Source organism: Phaethon aethereus (genome assembly GCF_964289735.1).
Source record: "Phaethon aethereus genome assembly, chromosome: 6".
Classification (NCBI taxonomy): domain Eukaryota; kingdom Metazoa; phylum Chordata; class Aves; order Phaethontiformes; family Phaethontidae; genus Phaethon; species Phaethon aethereus.
In genome coordinates, this window is record NC_138580.1 from 8,026,435 (window position 1) to 8,037,612 (window position 11,178).

Below are 11,178 nucleotides of genomic sequence, written 5' to 3' on the forward strand. Positions count from 1 at the left end.
ACTGAGAAACTGATGTAGGGAATTATTCAGGCCTCAGTCTAAGAAAAAACAATCTTTGGTAACAATATTTCTCTGACAAAAGTAATTTGGAATTACAGTGTTAATACGAACTAACAAAAATAACTATCAGACTAAAAGTTCCTTCTCTCATTCTCAGTCTCCCATCTTACAAACCTCATTTAGTGGCATGTAAGTAATTGATGGAAATAAAATTTGCAAATTTGGCATCTGGTTAAGTTTCTTTCTAAATCAGGAAAACTCTCTTTTTTTGAGAAAGCAGTTATACCACTTCTCTAGGTTCAGAGTCCTCTAGCAAAAATAGAGAATGAAGTTGCAACATCTAAACAGAAGAAAAATATTAGAAAAGAAGACAAACATACCAAAAAATCCTATGAGTAAACAGAATCTTTTTAACATTTGGAACAAAAATGAAAGGGCTTCCTCTTTTACGTAAATCACTTTTATACGTAGAATGTATGTTGCCTTTTGAAGTTCACAGTCAGTCATCCTTACTTATGTCAACTAGTTCCTTACCGTATTAACAATCCCACCAAAATCAGTGAGCTCATGTGGGCAATAAATAGCTACTGAAAATGAGGAAAGTTATGGGAACATGTCCCATTTCAGTCTGAATATAACGCATAGCAATTTTCACCAACTTTTAACAGATTTAAACTAATGAATCAGTATGCTAAACCTTTTAATTTTGATATTGTTATTGAGCACTTTCAGATGCACTAACAGAGAAGTTGCTGTTATTCTAAATGAGACACAATGATTTGAATTCCTTTATGGAAGTACCTGATAGGTCCATCTCTTTAATCCGTACTTCTGGATCCCAGCAGTTCTCTTGAATAACTCTAAAAACCTTTCCATCTTTCATCATCTTTGCCTGTCCCTGTGAAATGACATTTTCATATATTATAAATGTGACAAAGTAGTACATGCTAATTTATAGTCTCTTGAGTATATTGTGCTCCCTACAGAAATTCAGTGACAGAATTTTGTTCTTTTATTTTTATTCAGTAGGTATTTTTAATTGAAGACTATTTTAAAATAGTCATTAATAAAGCAGTCATTTATAGTTCAGATTTAATTCTTCATATCTAAAAAAATCCCCTTTCTTTTGCAACGTATATCACTCTACATTTGTTTGGAAAAGAAATCAGGTACCTTAATCCAAATTTATCCTCAAACCAAATTTTGACCTCAAAACAATGCTCTAATTAAATCTGTGCTAAATTTTCCCCTTGGGTATGTATGTGTTTTTTTAAAGTCAATAGCATCACGATGATTCCAGTAACTACAGAAATAATTGTGCAACTCTGTTAATTTCAGTCCAGTTGTTTCATATCACCAGTGATACTGGGACGAAAGGAGACCTATTATGGTGTTGTCAGATTACATTTTCTCCTTGTGAAAAAAAAGAATTATTGAAGAATTTGTATTTGGGGAAAAAAAACCCAAACAAAACCTAAACGTACTATAAAACCATTACTTGAATTAGTGTAATACCTTCCCCACATGCCACCAATTCCCAAACTTGTAAAGTTGTAAATTTAATATTTAAATTATTAATTATTAAATTAATATTTAATATTTAACATGAAATTTAACACTATTCCTTTAACTATGAACATGGAAAATTCCTTTTTAGACCTAATTTTTGGTTGTTTTGTCAATTGTCCTAAGAGGTTGAGTAGGCACAATGTCATCACATTAAGCAAAGTAAATAGCCTGTTACACTTGTAGGTATCCACATGCTTCTACGGACTTGTAAAAGACAGACAAAACCGTCTTTCTGTTGGCTTACACTTGATGTAACCCTAACCCAAAATGATGAGACACAATTCATGAATACTTGCAAGGCCTGAGTATTCCTTGGTTGCTTGAAGCTACTCTAGAGATAACTGGAAATGGGTGAAAGAAGATCCACATGACCCTGTGTTTTTGGGATGGGTAAGGGTGGTCACACAGCAGATGTATGAGACAGAGAACACACTGCATCTGCAGTTGAAACTTGAAAACCACATGATAAAACACAGCAGCTATTCCTTCACCTTCACAGTAAATAGAAGCTAAGTGCAGGGAAGTCTTCTGACCCTTCTGGAAATGGAATTCTCTCTCTTTCCAAACGCCACTTTATTTTTCCTCACAAAATCAGTTTATTTAGCATCCTGACTATTTTTCTAAATAAAAAAAACTATTAAATGAGAATATTCCCTACTAGCATGCTAAAGCAGAAATAACTAATAAAATTTCACTACTCACAGAGCTGGGTTTCTGTCCCCTCCTTCTGAGAAATCAGACTGTTATTAACTTCATACATCATTCACAAATACACTTCCCTAATTAATTTTCTAAAGCTCTCTTCAACAAATCTAACTGTGCTGCCTTGGCAAACTGTCAAGGTACTTGTTAGCTGTACCACAGGTTCTGAAAATTATTTGAAATATTAGAGTCAGTAATAACAACTACATAGTCCTGATCCTCTCATAAAATACTTGAGGTTCTTGTAAAATTGATTTTCCAACCTGGCAGAAAGGTTTACTCTAGCCAAACACTCCAATACATTAAAAAAAGCAGCATATTGCTGCAGATTGGCTAATAAACAGAAAAATATTTGGGGTGTGAGTAGAGAAAAAGAGTAGAACTGAGCATTGCATCGCATACAAATAGGTCCTGTGGACTTTACTGGATTACTGTTATTTCTGTGAACACAAGCAAATGAATCCTTTCCCCAGACATAGTTAAGTTATAGCAGCTAACCTGCTCATATATATTTTCTTCTGCTAATACTGAAAACAATATTAGATAGACTGTAATTTTACTGGCAACTTTGACAGTGCTCATACCTAAATGCTGAGATAAATAGTTGTTCTCTGAGTGCAGGAACAGGGTTTGCAATACAAGAAAGGTTTCTAATAAGCCATGTGCTGTTCTCATTGAAGAATTAGTTTCATTTGCATTAACCAATTCTTTGTGAACAAGCTAAGGTCAAGGCTAAGCTCACAGCATTGTAGGTTGGCAACAAAAAACTTGATTATGCAGGAAAGCAAAACATCATCTTCTGAACAGATTCATGCTTGTGTATGTAAAGATGTAAAGATCTGGTCCAGCAACACTGTGACTGCAAAATGAGTCATATTGCTATAGTCTCTAGACATTGCCACTAACCTGCACCTGATACTTTTAAAATGAGAAATTACTCAGACACCTCAACTGGGAAACAATTATCGGAGTTTTTGGCGGTAGTAAGAATGAAACATGGATCGGGAAAAAAAATTTCAGGTCCCAAAGCAATGGATGCAGTGCTGAAAATCTCATGAGACTTTTAGTTGCAAGGTTAACACAATTTTCTAAGGGCCCAGCTGAAGAATTCTATCATTGTATTGTATTGTATTGTATTCTAAACATTATCTCATATTTAAGGCTTTAATTAATTTATATGGAAATTAAGATTTAAGTCCAGAAGGCTGATTTGGTTCACCAAGCTACTTTTAAAATTATTCCATCACTAAACTGTCACGTCCCAAACTGCACTACTTTAAAAATGCATGTAATTATTTTCTTCCAGTTTGACCCTGTTGCTTCTTCACAGAATGATCTGAGAAGCTTTTGCTTTTTTTTAATATTAAGAGTTAACTTCCCCAACTCCACATATCTGAACAGGGTTTTATTTTGCCATGCACTTTTTTCATGCAACATTTTCAGGCAGAAGTAGGCTAGGCAGAATTCTCTGCAGAGTGTATAATGCTATTGACTTGCCACAAAGTTCCTTTACAAACTATATTTAGGAAGAAATTTTAGCAATGGACCTGTAACAAACAGCTGAGCTGCTAAAAATGTCTCCAACAATTCTCCCCTTGCTGCACCTACCATGTATCTCAGAAGCTGTGCCATCCACACTTTGCTTCAGCAGGTGGCTTGTTCTCTCCTCCTATGCCTGCTTAGACTCAGATCTGAAATTTCTGCATAATCTTTGTTTGCTCCAACCTTCATATTCTGTGGTCCTTTTTCATTAATGGTTGTTAGGCATTTGACAGCATAGCCTTGCGTGTTACAGAATGACAACAGTGTGCATATCATTACATTGCAATAAATAGACACAGTGTTGTATCAATTTTATCAGCTTTTTTAAGTTAATATATGCAGATATACAATCACAAAGAAGTATGATTTTGCAAAGTGACAAGGAGATGAGAGAATAGCTAGTTCCACTGAAATTAACAGGCACTATATATTTAAATACCTTGGTTTCCTGCTTCTCTAAAGACAATAAAAGTTGAATCTCTACAGAGAGTGAATGAATTAGGCAAGCCACGAAAAGAAACCATGAAGAGGATTGGGTCCTATTTTCTTTATAAGGTCACCCAGAAAGGGAGAGGCACTGTCACCCTGAAAATGCTAAGTACTAAATCTTTCTATCACTTATCACTCTAGTTTTCAGTATAGAATTCCTATATTGAGATCCTGTCTGAATTTCAGGAGGTGGAGACAGATGAGCCCTTGTACAACACTGTGCGCACAGCCTGCCATTATGTAACATGGCTGGGGTCAGCCAGCTCTTTGCACTCTTCGCGTGCTTTAGGTGGGTTATGTGCTGACACTCTTTGTTGAGCTATTCATGCTCTTAACTTTGCATATTTTGTCTTGGAGCTTACTATATCCAAATTGTTCTTTCTTCTCTTACCTACCCAGCCTCTGTTGTCTTCGTGTTTTTTCCTTAATTTTCTGGCTAAATACCTTGCATTGCTTTTACCCCTTCCATATCTGTACAACTCATAACCTTCCTGTGGTAGGCAATTACAGATAAAGTTTTTCAAGTTAGGACAGGTACCTATGAAGTGAGGTGGAAAGTGAACTGAGGTCTCCTGAGAACTCTTTTTAATGTCATCTTTCTAATCTCCCTCCTTCCAAAAAGCCAATGCCATTTGCAGCGACAGGGTCTCGAAAAGATTCCTAGGAGTGGGGAGCTGACAGATAACAGGAGGAAGCTGGCTTCCTGTGACCACGTTTGAGATGGATAGACAGGGATATCTGAATGCCAAGGGTATTCTATGGTAATGGAGGTAACATCTCTAAAACTAGCTTGTACAGTTAACCTACATAGTAATGTACAGAGGGAATTATTTTGCCATATCAACCATACCTCTCTTAGGTCCTTGTGCCCTCCTGTAAAAAAAGCACTAATACTGATATTTTTTTAATGCTTTTATCAAAAGATAAACTGCAACGTTTTGATCTTGCTTTCAGAAGTTTTGCATTGTTGTGTCACTGTGAATGTCACTGATATTACTGCCAATTTGCTCTACTCTGAGCAAGATCAGAATCAAGCCTTTAAGAAACCAGTTCTGTCCCCAGCTGAGTAAACACATGTATCCTGCTAAATTCTGAATGCAGATGGACTGTTAGCATAGACTCATGGCATCTGGAGACATGTTGTTCCAGTTGTACTAATGCAGCTTAGAAGTGTGTTTGGAAAGTTAATAGAATGGACACTGATAGAAAGGTGAAGTAAAATCAGACCCAGTCTGCCTTTTACTTGCCAATAAACCTCAGGCTCCTACTTTTCTAGATAATGGTCCCCCAGTCCATGGATTGTCCTTATTGTTCTGCTACTTTTTCTCCTTGTCATGACATTACAGAAATTGTTCTTTCCCTTTCACTCAGATGTGAAGACATTTTCACATCTGAGTTCTTCAACTTTTATTAAAATACCACTTCCTTTTGGTTTTGCTTGTCATACAGATGACTACATTTAACTAAAAAAAAAAAAATCTATATATAATCTGCTGTAGGTTGACCTATCTTATTGAAAAGAATTCCTTAGAGCTATCCATTCCAAGTGTTAAGACGAGATGATGATGAAAAATGGATACTGGTTCATACAAGAGTATGTGAGTTTCACCTCTCAAGGAAAAAGTTCCTCTGAGATATATTAGGACTTGGAGTGACATTACTTCACAGAAGATAGACCGCTAGAGAAATCTCTATCAAAGACATAGCCAACCTTATTGCCACTTTACTTTTTAACAGATTTACTGTGAGTTTGTACTCACAGTACAAAACACAAGATCAGTGTAGAGCAGCAAACAGCCCAAACCTTGCCGTGATGATCCAGCTGTACCCATCCACCATATCCGTATCTCTGTGAAAGAAAGAAGAAAAAGCCAGTGCTAGTTAGCACTCTGCAATAATAATAAAAATCTCAGTTCTTATGATCCAGCAGTACCTTATTCAGCAGAAACACTTATGCATACGCTCAGCTTTGAGCCTACAAGTAGCCCCATTGGCTTCAGCAGAAGTGCTGAAGTTTAACTGGACTGGACTAACAGTGTTTGTAGAACTGAATGTTTAGCTCCCAGTTCAACAACACTTTTAAGTTCTACAACTGATTTCAAAGTCCTTAAAGTTGCTTACTATATTGAGGTTCTAACTGGAATGATTTTGTTCTTGTTTCAACCAGGATAGAGCTGGTTTTCTTCACAGAAGCTAGTGTGAAGCTGTGTTTTAGATCTGGGATGAGAAACTGTTGATAACGTGCTGATGTTTTGGGTTGTTGCTGAGCCGTCAAGGACTGTCCAGCTTCTCGTGCTGGGCTGCCAGCATGCAGGCTGGGGGTGCGTGGGGAGCTGGGGGGGCACAGCCAGGACAGCTGACCCAGGCTGGCCAAAGAGATATTCCCTACCATACGACGTCATGCTCGGTATATAAAGTTGGGACGAAGAAGAAGGAAGGGGTGGAGGGGATGTTTGGGGTTATGGTGTCCACCTTCCCAAGTAACTGTTACACGTGATGGAGCCCTGCTTTCCTGGAGATGGCTGAACACCTGCTGATGGGAAGTAGTGAATGAATCCCCTGTTTTGCTCTGCTTGCGTGCACGGCTTTTGCTTTACCTATTAAACTGTCTTAATCTCAAATCACGAGTTTTCTCACTTTCACCCTTCCGATTCTCTCCCCTGTCCCACTGTGGGGGGGTGAGCAAGTGGCTGTGTTAGTTGTTGGCTGGGGTTAAACCACAACAGATTTTAACACAGAAAAAACTTAAATCAAGCATTTGGCAATATGAATATTGAGCTGACAATTTTCCAATCTGTGATCAGTTAATCATTAGCACAAAGATGTATTGATTCCACTTTTCAGCTTCCATGATTCAGCAGCAGAACTGAAGGTCAGTCCCTTGTCTATTAATATTTAAACAGCCAAGAGAAGCTAAAAAGAAGCTTAGATACTCATTGATTCTTCCAGAGAGATTAAAAATTTTTTATGCAAAAACCCCCAAATCTACAAAAGATGCTGATTTCCTTTTATTTTCATAAATTATTAATTAGAAATAAAGGAAATCTTGAAATATCATAATAGACTGAAAACAATGCTCAGAATTCCCATTTTTTGTAACGAAACATTTCAAAGGCAACTGAGTAAAAGCAGGCATTTCTTTCACTGAAGTGTAAGCATCTGAATACAGTCCTGAATTTCCTGTGATAACAAGTCATTATTTAATGCCACTGTGAGCTTTCCTAAAGTAGGTGTGCAGAGCCAAGCCTCCTGACTTCAGCCAATCATAGATGCTAAAAACCGAGGCTATATAGCTATGTATTTATTAAGTTTATAAATTTATAGATATAGATATATAAAATATCTAAATTTAGGGTAAAATTTTGTGAGTGACATCTAATGAGAACTTTAAGTTTTCACTAGCTCCATAGAATCACAGAGTCATAGAATCATTTGGGTTGGAAGGGACCTTTAAAGGTCATCTAGTTCCAACCCCCCTGCAGTGGGCAGGGACATCTTCAACTAGATCAAGTTGCTCAGAGCCTCATCTAACCTAAGCTTGAATGTTTCCAGGGATGGGGCATCTACCACCTCTCTGGGCAACCTGTGCCAGTGTTTCACCTCCCTCATTGTGAAAAATTTCTTCCTTATATCTAGTCTAAATCTGCCCTCTTTTAGTTTAAAGCCACTACCCCCTCCATGTGAACTGCATTTGTAAACTGTGCAGAAAATAAGTACCTTAAAGGTGCTCAAGGAGCATTTAGGTAATAGAGAAACTCACTGGTCTGTTTTTGAAGTTATTTTCTTTTTTCTTCCCCATAGTTATTAGTTGGATGTATTGTCAGTCCTTATTTCATTTATTTCTATACATTTTCATACTTATTACGGGTTTCTAAGCTCTTAAATAATTATCTTGACAATAGCATTTTTTAGTCATAGGTTCAAGGTTCAGTATTTATAAAGCTGGAAAAAAGAAAGAAAAGTTTAGCACTATGTGTGCATGTTAGGATTCCCTCATTGTTTTTCCATGCGTGAGATGTAGAGGACTATGTTAACAGCTTGAATTTTCAGAGGAGAGAATTCTGAGGGTTTTCTATTCTGGGCCCATTAATAAACCATTGAATTGCTCAATCTTTAGAACAGAGAAAACAAAAACTAACAAGTGGAAATTAACTTTTAAAAATTTGGTATTTGCCTCTCTATCAGTTTTTAAATAAATGCAACAGTGGCCTACAGGGCCTGACAGTAGTGAATTCAGCCTTGCTGTACGTCTGTAAATATCAAGGGATTCTTGGGGTGATTATATCTCAGTGAATTTATTGCCCTTTTTTAAAGTATACACAGACAAAAAAAATCTTGTAAAATCACATAAAATCAGAATGAAGGAATTTTACAGATGTTTTTATAGGGGTACTGCACAAACAAGGACAACAAAATCTGAAACAAGGAAGAGCAACCTGTCTTTGTACTCTGGATATTTAACCTCCTATCCATTCAAAACAGACATTATTGTTCTAAACTATATCTCTCATCTCACCTACATTATCCAGTGTATATGTGTTTTTCACTGAGGAGCTCTTATAATTACTAATAGGAAGTTCAAATAGATGTTTAAAAAGAAATTCCCAGGTAAACAAGGAAACAAACATTCCTTTCCAGGAGGTTTTATGCATAATGATGTTATTTTTCACTACTAATGAAGAAACAATCCTATGTATGTTCTTAATGCCAGGTTTTCTCATTACTTTTTTTCTAATATGCTGTTTACATTTTCCACCTGCTCTCTGGCTAATGTTGAACTGATACTGGACGGTCACATCTAAAATCAGAGAAGCAGAGCTAATACATATGAAACACCTACCCGAGAATTTGCTATCATCAACCTCAAAATAGTTAAGTGAAAGAAAAGTACAGTGTAAAGCGAAGTTTCAGGAAGCATGTCAGATGCCTAAAAGCATGGCTGAAATAACCGTATTCTTTTGTTGTCAAAGCCAGGTACAATGAAATCAAGTGATTCCATACTACTGTCAGACACAGGGAATGTACACTCAAACTACAACCAACACAGAATTACACTAAGGAAAGAAGCAACAATGCAGGTTTTCTTCTTTCTACTCTGATTTTTTATTATAAATGGAAATATTAGAGAGTTATAAAAAATAGCTATCCTGGCAATCTGAACGCCATTTTTAATTGCAATTAATTTTATATATGTGTGTGTATAAACTACATATAAATACAGTTTCAGGTGATCTTTTTCGGTATCCTTTGTAACATTGGAGATGTGATCCCTTATGAGTCAAAAAGTGATCAGACATCTCTATATTGAATTGTGATTTTAATTATATAGGCAATAACTCTAAAACCTAATTCAGAATGAGACAACTACATGGCTTTTGATAATCTGAAATAAGAAAAGGATTAGATTTATTACATGAAAACCTAAATGATGCATTCCATTCTCAAATATTTTTCATAGGATCATGAAAGTTATTACCGACAAGAATAAATTTATGTCATTGAAGAATAATAATAATACCATGCAAAGATTCAAAGTTAAGACAAGTTGACTTATGGCTTCAGTGTTCTGACAACTGAGATTTTGTATTTTTTATACAATATGATACTTCTTTCCAGTAACTGAAAAAATAACAGATATTAGTAAAATGATCATCATCATCAATTAACTATACTTAGAATGACCCCACTCCTATTGAAGTTAATGACTTTCACTGTGGTATAAAATGTGAATTACTTTTGCCTTAGGTAACATTCATCTTGTCTAATATTTGGATATGGTAACCTGACAGCTCTGGTTTTATCAAGAAAGCAGAATTTATACACCATTTGACAATTTTAGGTCTCACCAAAAATCAAGCAAAAATATAAGAATGGCTTCAGACTAAATCAAGAGCGGGAAACAGAGCCCAGTTTTCCATCCCTTTCTTACTAGGACTCTTGCTTTGCGAAGTAATGCAATACAAATATCTAATATCTGAAAAAAAAAAAATCCAATTAGACAAAACCCCTTCATTCATTGTTCTTTCAAAAATTACATTGGCAGAAATGATTTCTGATAACATAAGGCACTGAATATCTAAACTCTTATTACCTTTTTTAGGTCAGGCCATTCCTTAGGTAGAATGTGGCTATGAATATCAATTTTCATTTTTGAAGTATCAAAGGAGGAATACTCTTTCAATGAAAATGTTTTGTGGGTAATTGCTACTATCCTTCCTGTCCCTGGTTCAGCAGGTTATTAACTTTGTCTGCTGTTCAGATCCACCTGCTGTCTTATCAGGACAGCTAGGTACAATGGCCAACCAGGGAGCCTAAATCCCAGAGGAGTGGCTCTGTAAAAGAACAAAGGCTTCCAGTGAAAAGTCCCTGTTAATGCATAAACTACAGCTGACTGAGGGCAAAGGGAAAACGTATGTTTATATTGGCACTATGAAGGGATTTATTTTACACAGAATCTAAAATGCAAGCTTGTTTACAGTTGAAAATCATTCAAGAAAATTGAATTAGAATAAATGTACTAAACATGCTGAATTTCCTTCTTTCTCCCACTTAGATTCTAAAATAATTTGTAGAGACCATATAATATACCCTTAGCAGACAGTCATACCTCATCTACTCTCTTTTCCTTCCCTTGCATTTTCTTTAAAGTTATGTAAAACACCCAAGTCTATGCTCCGCACTTTATTTCCCCCTTCTGATCACCAGTTCACTTGGGATATTTACACATGCTACTGCATACTGGTGCTTACAACCTCTCAAGCTGGCTCAAGATCTGGCAAGAGAAGGGCTCAGATTACCTTAGTAATTAACATTAGTGGAGCGCACTAGATAACATGGCAAAGAGTTTCTGTATCCTAAGTTCAGCTTAACTGGACA

At 36.2% G+C, this 11,178-nt stretch overlaps 1 protein-coding gene across 1 annotated transcript in view; it reads right to left on the minus strand.

Annotated features, from left to right (window-relative positions):
• Positions 1–10,450, minus strand: part of ACMSD (aminocarboxymuconate semialdehyde decarboxylase) — a gene marked incomplete at its 5' end in the record, with an annotated part of 28,332 nt that extends 17,882 nt beyond the window's left edge. The window contains 3 exons of the mRNA XM_082001336.1: positions 802–898; positions 6,107–6,151; positions 10,394–10,450. Of these exons, the coding sequence (XP_081857462.1) occupies positions 802–898; positions 6,107–6,151; positions 10,394–10,450 (199 nt within the window). The remainder of the gene's footprint in view (positions 1–801; positions 899–6,106; positions 6,152–10,393) is intronic.
• Positions 10,451–11,178: the final 728 nt, after the last annotated feature.